This window comes from Dreissena polymorpha, chromosome 8 (assembly GCF_020536995.1).
Source record: "Dreissena polymorpha isolate Duluth1 chromosome 8, UMN_Dpol_1.0, whole genome shotgun sequence".
Classification (NCBI taxonomy): Eukaryota; Metazoa; Mollusca; class Bivalvia; order Myida; family Dreissenidae; genus Dreissena; species Dreissena polymorpha.
In genome coordinates, this window is record NC_068362.1 from 97,841,685 (window position 1) to 97,862,786 (window position 21,102).

The 21,102-nt window shown below is 36.3% G+C and overlaps 2 protein-coding genes across 2 annotated transcripts; both read left to right on the forward strand.

Moving 5' to 3' along the window:
* Nucleotides 1-394: 394 nt before the first annotated feature.
* On the forward strand, nucleotides 395-11,425 carry LOC127841941 (cell surface hyaluronidase-like). The gene is made up of 16 exons (XM_052371091.1): nucleotides 395-599; nucleotides 1,038-1,199; nucleotides 2,206-2,344; nucleotides 2,820-3,008; nucleotides 3,285-3,497; nucleotides 3,934-4,038; nucleotides 5,277-5,461; nucleotides 5,752-5,955; nucleotides 7,332-7,465; nucleotides 8,098-8,314; nucleotides 8,923-9,052; nucleotides 9,406-9,469; nucleotides 9,670-9,705; nucleotides 9,915-10,043; nucleotides 10,421-10,603; nucleotides 11,294-11,425. Exons 2-16 carry the CDS (start codon nucleotides 1,053-1,055, stop codon nucleotides 11,367-11,369), a joined length of 2,151 nt encoding a protein of 716 aa, XP_052227051.1. The 5' UTR covers nucleotides 395-599; nucleotides 1,038-1,052; the 3' UTR covers nucleotides 11,370-11,425.
* LOC127841942 (uncharacterized) lies at nucleotides 11,354-20,060 on the forward strand. Its single transcript, XM_052371092.1, has 8 exons — nucleotides 11,354-11,516; nucleotides 12,299-12,495; nucleotides 12,854-13,033; nucleotides 13,640-13,808; nucleotides 15,376-15,435; nucleotides 15,788-15,884; nucleotides 18,891-19,001; nucleotides 19,263-20,060. The coding sequence occupies exons 1-8, from the start codon at nucleotides 11,493-11,495 to the stop codon at nucleotides 19,454-19,456; spliced, it is 1,032 nt and encodes a 343-aa protein (XP_052227052.1). The 5' UTR covers nucleotides 11,354-11,492; the 3' UTR covers nucleotides 19,457-20,060.
* Nucleotides 20,061-21,102: the final 1,042 nt, after the last annotated feature.

Below are 21,102 nucleotides of genomic sequence, written 5' to 3' on the forward strand. Positions count from 1 at the left end.
AGCTCTTTTCTTTCACAGTACTGCGCATTTTGGGTCGTGGACACTGTGTTAATTATGATATTTGACAACTGAAACACATTTGCCTAAAAATAATTTCCTATCATAAATTTTGCATATATAATAAATATCGAACTGTTTAGTCTGCTGTGTAAGACAGAACATAAGTCGCACACGATGAATACACTGTCGAAAGTATGTAATGCTTTGTTCGTATATTATTCAATTGTTTTCAACAAACATTTATATTTTATGTAGGTAGCTATCATAAAAATAACGTTGCAAATCAGTTTCGGGGGAAAATATTTATCGAAAGGCTTTTAAAATTAATTCAATAATTCTAAGAATTTATGATGTATTAATGCTATGCAATTCACTATTTAGCCGACGGCCGGCTCTAACGTGATGATCAGCGACTCGGTCATCGTCGATGAGGACACGCCCGGGTTTTATAACGTCACCATTGCTGCTTCCGGCGCGCTGACGTTTGACCCGAAAGTTGACCTTAAGTTTCGAGCGGCGAACATTCATCGTCAACGGTCGGTTTGAGATTGGTAGCGAAGACTGTCATTACACCGGGAACCTCGAGATAACTCTGACTGGTGGGTATTGCATTTAGTAACGGCTTTTAACTTTTAATGATAAGTGTTCTTAAGAAAAATCAAATTTCTATGTGTATGCCCAAACAATTTATCTAACGCAAACACATTCGAGGCCCAATAAGATCACTTACATCTGCATACACGCGATCAATTTCTATATGGGGATGCCAACCGATACCATTGGTCGAATAAGGGACCATCCCCTTGCGTTCGAAGCCTACGGGCACTATTAGGAGAAATACTTTGTATTATCTGAAGCCAAGACGTAATACTAAATATTTCACATGAATCAACAGCAGTATACTGATCCGTTAATGACAGAAGAGCAGATGCACCACAAACTTATCCTTTAAATACTAATAGATGAAATGAGCGTTAATGCTGCACCTATAGAGCCGTTTTCACATTGTTAATTTCGCCGCTGTTTTGACACACCAGGAACGCGCACGGACCATGCTGGCGAAAGGGACCCCAAGGCCATTCCTGGTGACGTCGGGTGGCACCCTGGAGATCCACGGAGATCCCAAGCGCGCCTGGACCAAGCTACAAGGGACACTTCTTACGGACAATAAAAACAAGGCCATCCTTTATGACCATGAGGTAATGTTGACAATGAAAATCATTGATGTTCCATTTTAGTTTTTCAAGAATAATTATCCCAAAGGAACCATGTACTTACCGCTTTAAATTTAAAAAAAGGTTTTATTTGCTAATTGTACTTAATCAGTGATTCCCCCCTCCCCCCCCCTTCAAATTTGGGTTCGTTAAGGGGATCCATTCCCAATGGAAAAACATATTTTCCCCAAATAGGTCCCCAATTGAAGGTTTCCAAAAAAGAATATTTTTTTAATAAGTATAAACGTGCAAATTATCTCCAAGTCCAGCCCTATAAGTTTAACCGTAGAAAATATTATATTGAAATGACTTTTCAATTTCAAGGTATTTGTAAGCATAAAATCAACAACATTAATTTCTAACATTTATTCAAAAGAACGCGATAATTCCCAATTCAAAGGGACCCGGCCCAATTCCCAAAATGGTGGAAAAAAAACAAGAACTGGTATTCGTGTTATCCCTTCAGCAAGTTTGGAAAGCCAAATAAAGAAACATGAAAATATATAATTTTAGGTACCTTATCATAAATGACGAGGTATGCTATTTAAATATGTTGCCCGTGTCCATTGACACGCCAAATCGTTCCAAGTATTCTGGAGTTTATGAGCTATAGTGATTGAATAAAACAGTAGACATAAATATATTGCCATGCCTTTCGGATCAAAGGGTTAACAGTTAATCGATAAGATTATGCAAAAATGTTTTTTTTTAAGTATTGTCCAATGACTGGTCGCTAAAAATCTTGATTGATAAATATCTGAATGTCGTGTACCCGCGGGTCTTCTGTTTCGAATGCTTAAATACCTGGTATCGACACGGACACGTGTCAACTAGTATACATGCTCTCCTCAATAAAGTTTAGTCAGGCGGACATAGGCAAGAAGGTCCCGGACGTTTGCTTATATAATGAAATACCTTACGTTATTATACGAACACTGCACTGGCACGTTGTTATATGTCGATAGTAATTTTTAATTTGTATAAATTACAGATAAACGGAACAGAAAACACATGGATCGAAGGTATCGGGGCGTACACCGTGGCTCTGAAAGGGAACTCGTATGAGATTGTCAAGTGGGGAATCTACCACCTGAGCTGGATGAGCCAACAACTTGCTGCGCACATCAACAGTGAGCTTTCATTTGATAACAAAATTGAATAGTTCAGCACGATGTGGGTTTCGTGTGGACCAAGATGCTTCAACCGCGTACAATCACAATGAACTGTATAATTTAATTGTACTTGTTTTCAAAATAACGAATGCTGGTACTTTGCATACTATACAATACCCTGAATACTACCCCATTTAACTCGAACAACAGCAGCATTTACCCGTCCATTGTGGTCTCGTTCCTTTATGTATCGTCATTCTTAACAGCTCATTTTAATACGTCCGGTTCATAGGCTCCAGTCGCGGCAATTTTTCAGGAATCCGAGACGAGGCGATCCGAATAAGGGCCTCGTTCTCACACATGCCAATAATTCCGTCGTTACCGGAAGTACAACTCAAATCGTGATGATTATTAAGGCGTCTGAGGCCTAACGAACTGTTTCTGTTGATGACCATTTATTTTGCGCTTGTTTAAAGTCGCAGTTAATATTCAGGCGTTCGAGACGGAGAGATCCTGATGATGGCCAGCCAAATGCGGATATTCGTTGACGTCATCATAAAAGACCGCTTCCTCGTATACGACGCGCTCGAGACGCTGGTTTCCGGAGAGCAAACAGGGAAGTCCATTCTCCGGTCGCTGGACACAAGTGATGGAAGCACGTGGGCATTCATTATGCAGAAAGGTGAATTTCTCATATTCACATGCTGTATACTCAATCAAAGCAAATTTCACTACATATCCATCATACGTAAACGACATTTTCATTTTATAAATGAACATTTATGATAAACTGAATGATAACAATACACATATACTAATGGTAATTTTATATTTAAAAAGAAGATTGAGAAAAAATATCATACATGTAGTATTGACCTGTATATTGTATTATTTAGTCAACGAGATGGGTAACCATCGTCGTTAGCTTCTAGTTTAATCATTACCAATCTTAACACAGGAAACCCGGGCAGCGTTCAGGAGACCAGTCATCCCAAGGGCGTCACATCCCAGGCCGTGTTCAAAGCGCCTAACGGTCTCGTTCTTATGTCTGAGACCAAGGGAGACGCTGGTGCCCTATGGAACCAACGCGACAACTTCCGGATCGCCTCTAGCCTGGACGGAGTGTACCCACGTGTTACGGTCATTGATGACGTTACCACGTGGCTTCCAGGTGCAATATTATACAATATCACGGTGTTCACAAGTGTTCGTTTCTTATATGATTTCCCGGTGAAATTATATGATTTCGGATTGAAAAAGGAAATAACAATGCATCAGATATACTTTTATTATTTAATACCGTTTTCATACTTTCATAAAAAATATTTTATTTACGAAAGTATGGATCTTTTAAGTTGTTTACAAATGATGTATTGCAAGGTTACACGCAAATGTGGATATAAATTACCCAGCTCTGAGCTTGTAAATATGATGGATGCACTTTACATTTTGTATAAAAAAAATTCTTGTTTCGTGTAATCTTTTTTAAAAAAAATTGTTTTAGTACACATCTTTCTACATTCATAAAAGTGTCAGCTTTTGCATTTAGAAGGATGTTTTATCACCAAGAATTGTGTAACCATAGCTACGCATTGGTCATGTTGCAGGAGACAAGGTCGCCATAGCAACCACGGACTTCGACCCGATCCAGACAGAGGAAGCGGAGATAGTGTTCTGTGGGGACTGTCTACACAACCAGTTCCGGATCAGGCGTAAATACTTTGCTTTAATATACTTAGAACTACACTACGTTTTGATTTACCCGACCTGCATTAACAAATGCTCAAGTGCTACTGGATAAATATAGTTTTGTCATCTTTATATTGATTTGTTTAAGTGTTTGATTTTGCTATATTTTATTAAGATTTTCCCCGTTTGTTGGAATTATTGAATTTGTTGTTTTTTTGGTTTAAGAAATCTCGTTGTCAAAAGCATTTTCTTCAGAAAAATGCCGGTTATTACGGATACGTCTTCAGACTTAATTTAGTCAAAGAACGTGAAGTCTAATTATTTACTGAATTATTAAAAGAATGAGTAAAAAATTCCCCCACCGTCACGTATTCAGATTTATCTTTAGTTTAATCTTAACCAAATTTCTTTAGAACTACACAATCAAACCAGATGGTGTATAGCAAAATAAGTGTAGTTGCTATTGTTACAATACCACTTTACGACTAAGACGAAACAAGTTGTATCATTAAAATTTTGTCAAGCTATAAAAGTGTAGAGAAAAATTCTACAATGAAATTATCTGATGCATCTCCCCATTCTTAATAAACTTACATAAGGTATATACTAATCTTGTATATACTAATCTTGTTTTTCATAGATATACAATAAATTAAATATTTTATGGTTGGGATGTGCTAACCAAAACCATATTAATGAAAAATACAAGTTTTATTTTTTACATTTCGTAATTTCTTTTATACCTAATGAAAAAATATGACATTTCTGCAGTGAAATAAAAGCAGTGAAAATAAACAAATGGTTATTTTCACCGGTGAAAATAACAAATTTTCGGAACTACTTTTACTATTTTTAGATTATCATATCAAGCTTTGTTTAAGATTTATTTAATTTGTTATGATCACGAGTGACTTAAAATCGGTATTTCACCGAATCCAACAAATTTCATTTTTATTTTATGCTGTTTTCATCGTTTATTTAAGAGGATGATGCAAACACTAATGAGGTCATTTTGTGTATAAAAGGTATTGAGGCACGACACGGGAGAAAGGGTAACTTTTCAGCGAAAGGGACACAGCTGTTAATTATTTTATTGAAAAAGGGGCATGAAAGAAACAGAAAATTTGTTCATGTCATTGTAAGATCGTTTGCTATTTCACTCGTGATCATAGAAAAATAATATAATTTCTATGATCAGTCGTGAAATAACAAACGAACTTACACTGACATGTTTGTTAACATGTTCACGCTTGTTCGACAGAGCGTCCAGTGTACGAGCATTACGGAGAGATTGTGGCCGGAAGTGTGGACATGCGGGCGGAAGTGGCTATGCTGACCCGGAAGGTGGTTATCCGTGGAGCGATGGAGGCAGTGTGCCCGCAGAACAACGGAAACTGCCAAGACCCAATCGTAAACGGACTCGATACGTTTGGAGCGCACATCAAGGTTACTACTACTACAACCTGCAGATATTTACGTCTAAACGAGATCCAAACTAACGATATATCCTTAATCTTAGTTTAAATATACTAATTTTAGGTCGACTGCAAGTCGCAATCATTGTTGTATTTGAGTGATATCGTAAGATGGCTCTCACAGTGTTGATCGAACCCTGGCTAATCGCTTGGTTTACAGCATATCCGCACTGGCGACCTTCAATCGTTAACATGATGATGTTTTCAAATGTTTAATATGATATAATTATAAAATGGCACGCTTGATTTTGTTGTTAACAGATTCTACGTGGCTTCGCAAATGCCCGGATGTCCAATTTTGAGCTCCGCCAGGCCGGTCAGCAGACGGATTTGGGCCGCTATCCGATACACTTCCACATGACGTTCAACAAGACTACGTCTGCCGCCGTGCCTTACATCCGGTCTGTCAGCATTCACAATACGTTCGCCAGGTGCATCACGATACACGGTTCCCATGGCATAATGGTAAGTTCAGCTCTAAAGAAAGACAGTGGGAGCAGCGAACAGAATCATTACAGGATCCTTACCAAACGCTTAACATAACCTTCTGATCATAAACTGAAGCTTTTACCATTTTTTTTGTTTGTTATCATTGAATACCAACTGCTAGATATTCTGCATATATAATATTATTATACCTCACTTTTATTTACAATGCTAAACTCCCATAGGCCATCGTGACATAGAAAGACTGTCAGACCCAGCGGGAATAAATTTACTGTCCAAAATATACTGTATCCCGCTGCCATAGCAATCACGTGCCACCAGCGGGAAAAAATTACTGACAAAAAAATACTGCATCCCGCTGCCTTAGCAATCACGTGCGGAATGTTCGAAAATTATACTGTCCCATTCGCGCATGCGCAGTACGCAGTTTTTGCGTGTCCGTTGTATTTGGATAATTAAAATATCGATTGCAGCTGAAACTGTGCGGTAGAATAGATTAATGCCATTATTTAAGCTTTGACGGGAGTCAACAAGAAAATCAATTTAGTATAAACGACACGCTTACCTCAAAGGCAAATTTAATCCAATGCTAATAACAATAAAGTTACAACGATATACACTTCCAGTGTCTGTTCTTAATGTGTTATGCATGACAAACACGCAATCCGAAATACGTTTTGGATTCGCTCGATGCTTTAAACAAATATTTTACTGTTAAAAAAACCACCACGTCCATATTGTTGTCCCAAAATGTTTCGTCACCGAAATGACGCCACACAAGTACGTCATAAATTGCGTAATCAAGTGATGAAAATAAAATACGGAAAGCTGGTTCTGTAATATATTTTCAAAGAAATAATTGACGACTAAGAAAATTGATGAGATAAATTGATTACTAGGTCGGTGCCGAATAAAGCGAAGTTCATTTTGCTCTTCCCGTAAATCTGAACCACTCAACATATTAATGGTTGTTCATTGCTGAAGTTAAATTCAATTATTGAATATTAAAATTGTTCATGGTTCATATAAATTGTTCATGTTTGAATAGTTTATTCGGTATAATTATATAAATATTACATGGCTGACAGGGTGACAGTAAATTTGTCAACTTGAGGAAAAATACTGTCAACCTTGGCTTCGCCTCGGTTGACAGTATTTCCTCAAGTTGACAAATTTACTGTCACCCTGTCAGCCATGTAATATTTATATACTGTTAAAACATCCATACATTATGCATGTTGATAGAATCATAAAGGATATGTGTCCAATCAAAGTGGTATTTAATTTTAGAGCGAAAGATCTGTCCAAAGGGCGCCCGACCTTAAGTACAAACTTTTTCAATTAGCACAATAAATAATTGATGAACCCATGTTAAATTTCGCTTGACATTCCAGGTGAAGGACAACGTGTGCTATCGACCCATGGGCCACGGCTTCTTCCTGGAAGACGGCGGTGAGATGAACAACGTATTCGACGGCAACCTTGCCATGAACGTCCTAAAGGGCACGCTGGAACCTGCAGACAAGTTGTGAGTCATTCATTCACTTTTTATAGTATCATATTTTTTTCCAGTTGTGTACAACACATTTATGAAATCAGTTATTCAACTTCGCTTTATTTGTATGTACGTATGATGATGCTTGCATTCCTTCTAATTTCCACCGGTCAAAACTCGTCATGGAAATAAAAAAAACGTTAAGAACCAAGGTCATGTTTATAACGAAAATTGCTATTTTATAAATACACTTATCTTAATTCGATTGAAATCGTCAAACACATTTTGATACTAAAAATTATTTTTGATCGGCATTTCCGTAAACCGCTCGCGTATTGGTGGTTACGTAGACTCTTTCAAACGCACATGAGACGGAACTCGCCAATTCTTATTACGCATTGGAGCTTGAACACTTCGCGCTTAACGTCAACTTTGACAGTCAATATCGCTCATTTTTTTCTTACAACCCCATAAACATACTATAATGAAAAGTTTTGCATCTAATTGTAGAAACCAATGTATTATGATAAGCATTATACATGTATATAACAGAAGAAACAAAGGACCGATGATGAGCGACAGAACATAAATAAATAATTGCACATACATGTATATGCAGCGCATCTGTATAAACTTACCACGCTACCAGGCATTCACTGTTTCAGTCGCCCATCTGGATTCTGGATAACGAACCCCAAGAACTCCGTCCTGAACAACGTGGCGGCCGGAGGTTACGGCAACGGCATCTGGTTCATATTTCCGGAATCGCCACTTCCGCCCTCGAGGGACTTCATTCAGCAGGAGGGATTGATGACCGCGGGAGAGGCTAAAAGGACTATGATATCCGCCTTTGAGAATAACCTGGCTCACTCGCAGGACGGGGTATGAACAACGCACCAGTGCTCCAGTTGTCCAAAAATGCCCATTTGTTAACGAGGACATCGGTTTATTTTCTTTCGTACATAAAGACTTATTATAGATACTCATTGGTATATAAACACTTGTTCTGCAGAATTAAGCCTTTGTAGCGACCTAATTGCCATAAAAGAAAGAATAGTATGCCCAAACATTTAAACCATGGTTTATTAAGCTATCAGTAACACTTTTTAACAACTGCGTCCACATGATATGATCTTGTTCGTAGCATCGTTAGTACAAACTGTTTCTTTACTTTCAGCATCATGTCCAAGTTCTTGCGAATCAGCGCACTTTAACCTTCGCATTGTGATCTTTTTTCATTGAAGATGAACCATATTTTAAGAAAATAAAACAAAATCACATCGTTTTTATGGATTTAAAATTATAATATACACGCATTTGGGAAAAGTTAATTTTTCTTTTAAATTAAAATAACGAATTGCTGAGTTAATTCTTCTTATCCGAAAACGAATTACAACCTAAACAAAAATCATGTACTATGTACAATATTTAATTTAGCGGTTGCTACATCTATCCATCTGTTATCGTTGTGCTACCTGTGACTGTTTCAGTTCGGTATCATGATTGGCAACCGGCTCAAGGATGACCGCAACCTGGACTGCTGCAACATGTGGCAACCCCTTGCAGACCCCAAGAACAACACGTCGGCCGAGCTACAAATACCCCTGCAGCGGATCACAGGTATGGTGCATTACAACACATTTAACGTGCATAATGCAATGTTTGAGTATGTATTCGAACACCATTCTAAATTCTTTGGTATGCTGTTTTGCTTATTCTCATCAGTGAGTTTGTGCACGGACGAAGGATTGAAGCTTCATAAATAGATACATGTACAAGTTAAACTTACAAAACAAATAACGATAGCACAATCAACAACAAGCACACAAACAATAACGTCCATTTCTACTGTTCTGTCCGAATTAAACACTCAAAATATAGATGCGTTAGTCTTGAATGATAGTGGAAGTTATTCACATAAACTGTGAAGATAAAATGGTGGTTACTTTATTTACGTTGCGTTCATGTTATAGGCTATAAGAACAGGGGGGTCAATGTTTGGATCGAAGGAGGGCTTCTGGACGTGTCTCGTGTGTCGTAAGTCCACTTTAACATTGTTCGTCCGAATAGTCTTCTAGTTTCACGAACATAATTTGCAGCAAACTAACAATGTCAATGAAATATATTTAAAGTATTATTTTATATATAGACAAGCAGTTATTTGTTTTGATATGGTATAGTTTTACCCTGTTTTATTTTGATATGTTGTAGATTTACACTGTTTTGTTCCTTTTCAGATCTGCTGACAGCTTAAATGGCGTCTTTGTTACAAAGTGGGTACTTTTATACATAAACATTTAAATAAAAATATGGATAAAGAAAAGCACAAATTTCGTCGTCGTTGTTGAAAAATATGATCTTAATTATATAAATTAAAAACCCCAATAACAGGTAAAATTTAAGCATATAAACTTTATAACTTCACAATTAAATATCTATATGCTTGTCTCCTGACTTATCAAGTTGTTTCGTTCACTTTTAGCGAGGGTCAGCAGTTTCAGAGGGCGGGAAAGTTAAGCCGCTCAGTCGTGATTGGTCAGAGTCCCAACAAGGGTGTGCCCACCTTTGCTGGTGTGGACCACAGCATTCCCATCCCTTGGGCACCATGGGCGTAAGTTCCGGCATATTTAAGTTATTTTAATAATCATAGGTCATTCGGTATACCACACATAAATCAATGTTAAAAGAAATGTTAGCAAATCAACCATAATATGCAGAAAGCAAAAATAATTTTGCACTTCTATTCGCACCAAGAGAAATTCGGTAAGTATCTACAATCACAATGTTTATACCAACTATATAACATCTTATAAATTGTCTCTCAAAGCGCTCTCTTAAATTATCATGAATTAATAAATTTCCATTAACTGCTTTTGACCATATTTGTGATTATTCAAGATTGATTGTGGAACTTTATATGGTAACACATGTATACAACGAATAATTGCTAAAATGCGCGTTACCAACTGTTATTACTTCGTGCCTCAGGCATTTCGTCCAGACCGGGATCACGATGTGGAAGGGACCCACCAAATATAGCGACATCTGGTTTGATAAGTTCACCTCCAACAGCGTTTACGATATAGCTGCCATCGGCAAGAATCGCCAATCGCCTATTTCTTCTCCGTTCAGACAGAGTTCACAAATATCAGTTTCGCGTTCGACGATCAGGTAACAGATATTGGGACTGAGCTTTGCTTTTAAATAAAATACACCTACCGAATATTATAAAGGTTACCAGGTTAACGTCACAATGATATAATATTTGAAATTTTCTATCGTAATAGTTGACTGACTGGACTAGTCACAAAGGTACGTGACCAACTTGTACACATTCTTTACGTATACTTCAAGTTTAAAAAAAACTTTCGGCGGATTTGTCGTGATAGAAAAAGTATGGGTCTCTCACTGTTCATTGTGCTTTTATTTACGAGAAGATGTCTGATTATAACTAAACACGAGCCTTTGCTAAAAAGGCTTGATATGACTCGCCAACATAAGCTTCTTAACTCTACTAGCATGAATTAAACGCTTGAAATATTTTCTTTTCTTTATTATTACTCAACTTACATGTAACAAAGTCGATAAATGTACTGTTATTTTCTGGTCGTATCGTTCAATTTTACGACTCGTGTTATTGAATGATCTAAAGATCACATGGCATATTGTCTGTATGTAACGTTTTAAAAATATCAAACAAATCAAATAGGCTGTCGTATAAGAACGTGATTCACGCATATATGTGCAATATTCGGGAGTGTTTCTTTTTTCTTACATTTATATTTGTAGAAGTTTATATTCGAACAACACATGTACTCTTGCATTTATAACATAGTGAACAGTTAGTTGTTTTTTTCACAGGGAGGCGGAGGAACTTATGCAATTTCCGGTAACAAGACACATCGCGGCTGGGAAAACAATCTCGACGGAGAGCTGATTTCCGGTTTCACTTTAAATACCCGAACGGACGGATCTAACGTCAAGCAATACGTAAGTGAAACCCGATCCCTTCTCGGCGGCCGCTGCGAATTGCAAGCTCCGTCCCAACTGGCGTCTGGCAATGTGCACGACCAAATATGGAAATGTGAGACTTTGTTAAAACGTATTAATGTACACTTCATTGCGCAAAAAAATCGCAGAAGTTTGACATTTGATACCGCGGAGGTCGTATGCATCTCATCATTTGATTTTTCTTAAGAATTGTAAAGAATGTTATATTTTTCTTATAAATATTGACAACATTTCGTATTTCACAATGTTAAATATATTTCTATACTCAACGGACATGTGAATGCCATCATTTAGGTACACATAAAATTGACGCCATCATGACATGTTACTATTCATGTAGTTGAATAAAATGTTCTGGTTATGTTTGGAAAATATGCCTCATCTGATGCGCATGTGTTGATTCTTGTCATCTTAAGAAGTTAAATAATATAATATATATAATTCAGATGTTTTGTATTCCACTCGTTGATTGTGCGACATTGTATTCCACTCGCTCTGCGTAATTATGAAATACAAGGTTACCCTCGTTATCAACGTTATCAACTCGTCCAATACAACATTTCGGGACACCACATTCATCTAATATTCCCTATAAATTTAAATCTTGGGATTTCAAATGTTTGTGGTTAGGCCGCTGCTGTTGTTTTTATGATAAAGTAGCTGCTGATGCTGATGGTAATCATTGTAGTGAAGATTGATGAAAAATTATGTTGATGGCAATTGATTTTGCGAATGATGACATTATTAATGATGGTATTAATGAGTTTGATAATGATGATAGTGCTGGTTATGGTAATAGTTAAGATAATTAATTCTCGGCGCCCTATTTCTATTGTTACCGTGGATTGCTTTCAGCTGCAGTACAGCGGTAAAACGGACGATAAAATGAAGGTACAATTTGTGCGGGACCAGGTCCCCAGCGCCCAACTGCAGTTCGAAATGAAGACGGGCACAGGACCTCAAGTCGTGCTGGACGGAAGCAGCACATACACAGTCCATTTTACGCCTTTCATAAAAGACTGGTTGTGGTTCCGGGTTCCCGGGATGGAAAGGTACAGTGCGCTGACCACTAGTTATGCCCACTGTTTGTGTTCTGAAGCAATTGTAAGAAGGAACAAACTAGTTTGCTAAAGAGCGATAATAATACTTCTCAATATTAATTATTTTTATATAAACAAATAATTACTTATTTCAAGGACAACCAAATTGTATTAGTTTAAAATAACATGTGAATTGCATGCAAAATATAACACTTAGTAAAAATAGCCCGCTGTATTCCTCTATCGGCCATACTTCACAACAACAACAACAACATTATCAAAAGCCATCCCACTAGCTACCGATGTTTATATTATTAGAATCCGATATGTATATTATTAGAAAAATACATTTACTAACGTGCCACTGCAGAGGCGACGTTCTGCGAGTGGGTGTGTGCACTCCCCGAGGGGCCGGCTTCAACCTGCAGTCATTCTTTCCATACAATCTCTGGGGGAAGGACAGGTTCACAGCGGTAAACTCTCTTGCTGAGCTCGACCGTACGGACCCCTTGCTCGATGGCAAGAAATACTTCTACAACGCGACCACAGGGTGAGTTGGAACGACTCCATAGTAATTCCATGTAGGTGCACTTGTATTGAGTCGCGCCATGTTCAAGTTGTTCAGCATACGTAGTTTGTCATTGATAATATACAGTCATTATCCATGCATGATAGACCTGATCTTGAACGTGAAAGATTTTGGAAGAACAATACTAATCTGAGGATACCATCAAAGCTAAAAAGGTTTCGGGAAATGAGGAATCATTGTGCAAGTGCAGGATTATGGAATACTAAATACGAAAGGAATTTACCAACCATCCACATAATAAACTGTTATAAATAACCGTTCATCATTGTTTGACAGTGCAAATATTCGCCCAGAACCCGGGACTTCGAAGATCTCTAGAAAAACAAAACTGTTTTTCAAAAAGGTCTTATTCACATCTTGGTGATTTTAAATAATTACATTATTTTAATAAATATTGTCGGTTTTATATAGTTTGATTTAATGCTAGATATTGCTTATTCGAAATACAAAAGAACACAGAAAAAATGAGTTTTTATTTTAAATTTACCCGGTTTTCAAGAACCTCGAAACAATCACCGGTAACTCATACCTAGCTCTCTCTCTCTCTCTCTGTCTCTGTCTCTGCAGCATGGTCTACTACAAGTTCATCAACACGCAGACTCGCAACCCCGACGAGGACCTTGAGTGTAACAACGGCAGATGCCCGGAATTCCGCGTGATCATCAGTTCTGGTAACTGGAATGATAGCGACTGCAGGGGGAGGATTTACACCAGCAACCAGCTAAGCATGGCAGTGGTAAGCTTTAAAAAATGACATCTGTATTATATTTGTTGCGAGTTGTCATTTCATACCATATTTTATCCAACTAATACAAGAATTTGTTCTTAAATAGAAAGCTGACGAAAAAGGGAGCCACACATTTTTATCCTACACATGCTATACACATAACAAAAGGTTATATAAATGTGCAGATACGTTAAAATAACGAGGTTTAGACGTCCTTAACCGCAAACTTTAAGTTAAAGTAATGTGCAAATAGGAAAACATTCGGTCATAAGGTCAACGACTTCAATTAGTTGCAATAATCCAAATCCCAGCAATTGACCCTCCGGGTCGCTGCGAGTTGCAACTGGTAACAGCATCTTTCATGTCAAGTCTCCTTCCTGAAATCCAGGCGGCACTTTAATATGTCAAATGTGCAAAATTTGCTATTTTCTGGAGTTTATAACCACAAACAGGTAATAAAGACGTCCCTAATGTGCAAATTAAAACAATTTACTTGATATGGTGTGCACGCATAATAATAATATTAATCCAAATTTCAAACACGTCAACGGTTCACGAAACTGTGTTAAGTTTTTGGAAAGGAAAACGCCGAGTATTCCGATTAAAAAAAATGCTAATTTATACATCGACTAACTCCTGAATCTTCGGCAAGATAGATCTCATGTCTAATCAACCAATCGTGCTTCACCGACTATCTCCGGAATCTCCGTAAGATAGATTTGTAGATCAAATCGTCAATTCAAAACTTTGGCTTTCGAGTTGGTTAAGGTTTTTTTTATCAACTTGTTGTCTTGATCATTTATCCATAAACAACACTCAAATTCATGTTTTTTCGCAATGTTTAGGTTGATTGAATTTGATTTTGTAGACAAAGTTGAGACTTAATTTCAACTGAGGAAATATCTATATATACTAAAATGTGTTAAACACTTACCTGGCCTTATGTTTCCCATTAGTTCTGGCTTCCATAACTTTAAATGTCGCTTTTTATGATTTTTGACTGGCAATACTATATAAACTGTTCACTGAAGTTTCTTTAGCTAGTTTACCATCAGTTTCGCAGTGTTTTCTGTCTTTATTTCAAATGTTAACAAAAATCGCCGAAAACAACATTTACACATTAAATGACGTCATGAAAACCAACAAGATTACATCATTTTTATTGCGAATGTTTGCTTTATCAATAGTTTTGGATACACCTAAATTTATCAGATGGGATGTAAACTCGTGAAATCGTGGTTAATGATGGGATAAAGTAATGTATTACTACAAAGCCTTTTGAACGCTTATCTTTTCTCAGAACTGTAAACTTGTAGTGTTATGTGTTTTTATGGTACTGCGGTCTTTATTTGATAGACATTTATTTCAAAACACTTTGATTTACAATGTGAAAAGTGTTGTGCAAGTAGAGAATTTACTTACGTTGGCATTACTTTCAAAATATCAAAGGTATTTCCGTACATTACACGTTTTTGTCAGCATGTGTCAACACAGGTTAAATAATATTTGTCACAAAGTAAAGAAGTGCAGAAAACGCAGTTAGTTACTTAGCGATCGACACTTTTTTATTTTGCAGCCGACCCTCCCTGTGTTCAATGACGTCATTCCTGCCAATAGCGGCAACACTCCTCCAGTGGTACGTAATTGCATGCACATGCATCCACAAGCTACGATTCTATAGTTGCCAGGGTTGCGAGGCTTCAGATGTGTTCATTGGTGCTATGTAGAGAATGAATAATACTTATTCTAGTTTTTGATGGTATTTTTTTTAATTAGTAATCAGTGTTGTTTTTTGTAAATATTGTGTCCATTATGAGATGTCAAAACCCAAGGTATATGCTAATGTGTAACTTTTTCTAGCCGTTATGCCGTTGAAAAAAAAAACACTGTCGTATTACGTATACTTCTGAAATCATTCATTTGTAATAATGCAAAGGTCACGAACAAATTAATTCTGTCCAATAACTTAAATACACGTACATTTCCAGGGTTACGGTGCGGGTCCTATGACGCCGTTCCGGGCAGACGTGAATGGTGGATGGTCAGACTGGCAAATGTGGTCCGCGTGTAGTCGAACATGCGGTGGTTAGTGTTTTTATGAAAACATTATTTTACCTATGAAACGCGAATCGCGTGCTTTCAAATTTGTAGAAGTCAGTGCTTTCAGGCAAACAGTACATTTACTTAACAAACGCGGTCCGCATGCAGTCGAACATGCGGTGAGCAGTGCTTTTATGAAAAAGTTATTATATTAAACAAACACATGTTGATGGGTATACACAAAATGCCCGAATTGATTGATTGGTAGATGGGTCTGTTAGCATTTTTTAATCTTCACATTCGAACTATTTCTCCAATTGTTGTTTGATTTACCATAAACTCCACGATCTACATGCTCGTTAAGAGTAGTAATGTTTGACATATTTATTTCGCGATAAAATTCAAAATGGCCGAAACCCGGCAATAATTGATTCTTTTTTGTCATTCGAAATACTTTAATATTTATTCGATTTACGAATTTGAAGGAAATTTTACAGACTTCGAACTGAAACTATATAAACCATAAATGAGAAAACATGTTGCTTTTCTCCGTCAGATGGCACACATCTTGGATTTTACTTTGTTTTGAGTAGAATATTTTTATTCAACATTATGTAGATAATTAACAAGAAATGTCCATAAACATAGCCACAATATAAACATTACATGATGGACTATTTTTTTCTTTCACAAAAATCAAATGGTCTTCTTGCGGATATAGTGGGTTGTATTTTGACCAACGTTTGTCAATTTTGTCAAGCTAAATTCTTCTACGTTGTCTGATTTTCATGAAACATTATGCATCATCTATTGGATAAGGTATAGTGTGTGACATTTTCTATCGATCAAATTCATAAAGGTCGACTGGCGATCATCTCGGATAAAATTGTGTCGTTTGAAATTATTTTTCATTTTGGTTTTTCGATTACCATTCAACTATTTTAATTTTATGTTCAAATTAAAGGGGCCTTTTTACAGATTTTGGCATGTTTTGAGGTTTGTCACTAAATGCTTTATATTGATAAATGTAAACATTGGATCTAAAAAGCTCCAGTAAAAAATCAAGAATAAAATTGAAAAAAGGAAAAAAGTAGCCCGCAGCAGGGCTCGAACCAGTGACCCGCGGAGTCCTGGAGTAAAAACCTATTATTCCGCTCGGCCATCCTGCCAAGTATGCATGAGAGACGTATTTTATTCTTTATATAAGCAATCTTCGTAGTTTCACAAAATTTAACGACAACAACAGAACTCTCCAAATTATTCAATCGTTTCGCGTTGCAACTCTTTATAATGTTCAGATTTTGAAATCGTCAAAAGATGCATATAATAGCTATATAAGACCATGGTAAATGTTCAGTATTACTGTTTCCTCACAAATATCATAACTAAAACGAAAATTTGCAAATCTGAAACAACTTTTTTCAATTTTGTCAATTTACCAAAACGTAAAAAGATTCCTTTAAGATGTACAATGTGTCATTTTTTTGTTTGTTTAGTTGATAACATTCACAGAAATATATTTAAAAGTATATTCAGCGTATATTTACACGCATCCCGCAAACGCTTATGAGATACCGTGATATTATATACCGGGGCATGTTTTAAATAAGTTACTAAATTGATGTGTTTTAAACACCGACATAATATATACCACATATTATTAATTTAATACGAATTTAAAAAAATGTATTCTGTATGATCGCAATTATTTAAGATAATATAATAGCACATCTATTCGAGTCACATAGCGGCGAATATCAACATATAAAACAACAGTGTATTTACTTAGTTATATTCAATAAAGGTGTTTGTCTTAATACAGTTTGACCCTAGAGTGACCAGCCGAGAGCGAGGTATAGTCATTCCCACATTTCGCAAGTTTGTACCAAGACTATGTGATAAGCCGATCTTGAACACGAATGTAGGAAAAGTGTCAAACAAATAAATTGTTTCATTTATTAAAAATGTCTCTAAAGTTAACAAATCACCATAAAACCATATAAGCATAACACGTATACAATAAGCCGAGTTATCAACTAGTCTGCTCTTTTGCTGTATTTAGAACGTGTTCGTGAACATGACTTATTTCATTCCGCAAGAGGATTAGAGTAAGAGAGCAGTTCTTATCAATTACGAGATCACTGGCATTTAACTCATCGACGTTTTAAAGAGGTGAATACAAATGGTAAATTAGAGATCTATACTTGTCTAGTATATTACCATATGGTAAATAATTTTACTGACTGGCCTTTCATTGAAAACCCGTAACATATTAGTACATAATATTAAGGTAAAAGTCAGACTTACAAATCGAAAAAATCTTTCGAATTAGAGAATGGAAGCCAACCTTTGGTTGGAGGGATATCTCTCAAATAAACAAGGATTTATTTTTCGAGTTCTATTGATTGGAAAACTCTTCAACGTTCTAATGCATATTGGTAAAGGTCAAAACCTGGTTTAAACAATTACGTAAAAAGTCTGCCTCAAATTACTCTTCAATTGTAGAACAGTGTGTCATTTTGTTTAAATGACAACTTTAACTTTTTTTTTCATTCGAGGTACTTGTTAATTACTAAAATTTTCACTTTTCATAATCAAAATGTAAACTGTATGCAGTTCATGAACATAAACCCTAGTTTAAAATAATATTTTCTTTGACAACAAACAGAATGGCCGACTTGCACCTATATAGAGACAGTTTGATCTAACGAACTGCTTCTACATTATTTGGCAATTTTAATTTAACTACATCTACTTTATCTACATTATCAGATATCATATTTGACTTCTTGTCCCTATCAACTTCTAAAGGGTCGAGTGGCAGGCATATTTCATAACGTCTTTGTTTTAATTCTGATGAACTTCTCAAACTTCAATTTTGAAAGTAGAAGAGTGTCTATTATGTTTGCATTGATCATATTCTAAATGACCGACGATCTCAAATAAAAGTTTCATTGGTTAACCGTTGCATTAAAAAATAACTTGGTACAAATGTTATTCTTTATAAGACGGTGTGTCGCGTGTGTATAAAACTACATAACTATATTTAAGAGGGCATCCAGTACAGACTCCGGAAATGCAACAATCCTCTACCGGAAGGAAACGGCGCCACCTGTATAGGACCAAACTCCGAAACACGTGCATGTCAACTACGCTTCTGTGGTAAGAGACTGTCGGTCGCTGTCGTCCGCCAATAATTCGTTTACACACATTTACTGACAGCATATGAATTGTTATTGGACAGAGAGCGTTGAACATCTATACAGAAAAAGCATTTTTCCCCGTTCACGATTCGATAGAGATAAGTAACAAGTTTAAATGACCATAACGGCGTGCGAACACACACAATTATTACGAATTGGCCCATGTTTTAAAAGGTATCTTTACGTCATAACTGCAATAACCTTTGGTGTTCTTTTCAAGCTATAAACGGCAAATTCTCCGACTGGACTACATGGAGCGCGTGCTCGGCGTTGTCTAGCAACGACGGTACCTACAAGTGCAGTGGGGTATCAGAGAGGACACGTGCTTGTGACGCCCCACCCACGCAGTATGACGGAAAATTGTGCGAAGGGTTCAGCCGTGAAATCAAATCCTGCAGTCTTTGTAATAACTAGATCTGATTTGGCGAGAAATCTGCCCCTAAGCATGCTAGTATCAAATTGCAAACTTGTCGAATATAGTATATAAAAGCATTCAATATCTATTAACAATATACAATTATTCTAATTTGGCATCTACCTATCATTGTAGCAAATCCAAAATATGAAACAAACATATCTGGCGCTTTTCATGTATAAGATTTATTGAAAAAATGCTTCTTAATAAATCATGTTTATTGTAAATAAACGTTTTTATGTATGCGTAGATGTGGTTTTATTGTACCACACTAATCGACTAACATACATGTAGTTTTATTTCGGCTAAGCATAACTTTCTTGTTTAGTTCTATTATTTAGCATATGGAATAAAACTTATTAGTAGTTATTCAACCACCAATGTTTAATACATTAGTTTGATTAAGATACAATTGTCTAGCGTAACATGCATGGTCTGTTCAACACAGTTGTAGTTATACACCTGAAGCCATCACAAAATGTAGACAATTGGAATTTCAGACACTCCTAATTACTTTTCCATCAACTGATGCTTTGCATGTTGTTTTTTATTGTATGTTTTCCTACAATGTTCTTTGCCGCTGGTTGGTTAATATGTGTCCTTGGGTCCAGCAACACCAAGTATAAAATATACTTATAACTTAAGAATACTATGATTTGCGTTGTTCTAAAAACGTTTGGCATATACAGAAACACAATATACCAGAATAAATCGTCCGACATCACATGAGGAAACCAAAACTATAGTTGTCAATTTCAAAATTTTATTAATTGACTGGGTTTTTCCTAGAGCTGGCGCAATCATATTGGGATCACCGGATTGAAATGACAGAGCAAACAGTCGTTTCGCATATTGCAATTCTATTCGAAAAATATTTTTTCACTTTAGTGTGCTGTTCTTATGCATATCTGAAATAACCACAGACACAAGTGTTACTGCAGTATTCTAAATTCGAGATCATTACTTATCCTATAACCAGAAGAAAATTGATAGTATAACAACGATCGTATAAACTTGAGCTTTCTACTATCGCTATTTTTAGATCAGATTGAAGTTTTTCCAAAAATTGGAGATTCTGTTTTTGTCAACTACGGAAAACAAAATTGTCAACAAATGCGATATTTGATAATTATTAATGAAAAATAGGAAGGGAATAATAGGATGAATAGAATATTTTGTGAGTTTTGGATAAATATCAAGTTTATCAATCTCGGCTCGAACCATGTTAGCGCTCGGCAAGCCTCGCGCTACATCGGTTCTAAGCATCGCATGATAAACTTGATCTTTATCCAAATCTCACATAATATTCTCTATTTATTATGAATGAAGACCTATTTTAGAACAAAATCGTTGTTTTTTTATCGATCAAATATTCCATGGGGAGGAATGATCTACAAAATAGCATATCATTTGTTTGCCTACAATACCATATTTATACGATACAAATGATTAAAGTACATCCATACATCCATAAATAGTTGAGAGCTGACCGAACGTTATTGATGAAATGGTTAAACTAACCGAATCGCTAATGTGAACTTCCAAATTTGTATCATTAACCTTTTTATATAAATAAAAATTATAAAAGCGTTGATAGTGCGTTTTAAAAGTAAATATAGGATCTTGCATGACTGAGTGGTCGTTT

What these genes read in the sequence shown, in the direction of transcription:
- LOC127841941 (XM_052371091.1), top strand. Translation starts at nt 1,053, where the DNA reads ATGCTGGCGAAAGGGACCCCAAGGCCATTCCTGGTGACGTCGGGTGGC. An exon ending in TGGCTCACTCGCAGGACGGG is followed by an intron (nt 8,315 to 8,922) that starts GTATGAACAACG and finishes TGACTGTTTCAG; the next exon opens with TTCGGTATCATGATTGGCAA. An exon ending in ACCCCTGCAGCGGATCACAG is followed by an intron (nt 9,053 to 9,405) that starts GTATGGTGCATT and finishes TTCATGTTATAG; the next exon opens with GCTATAAGAACAGGGGGGTC.
- LOC127841942 (XM_052371092.1), top strand. Translation starts at nt 11,493, where the DNA reads ATGTGCACGACCAAATATGGAAAT. An exon ending in GCACGACCAAATATGGAAAT is followed by an intron (nt 11,517 to 12,298) that starts GTGAGACTTTGT and finishes GATTGCTTTCAG; the next exon opens with CTGCAGTACAGCGGTAAAAC. An exon ending in GCGGCAACACTCCTCCAGTG is followed by an intron (nt 15,436 to 15,787) that starts GTACGTAATTGC and finishes GTACATTTCCAG; the next exon opens with GGTTACGGTGCGGGTCCTAT.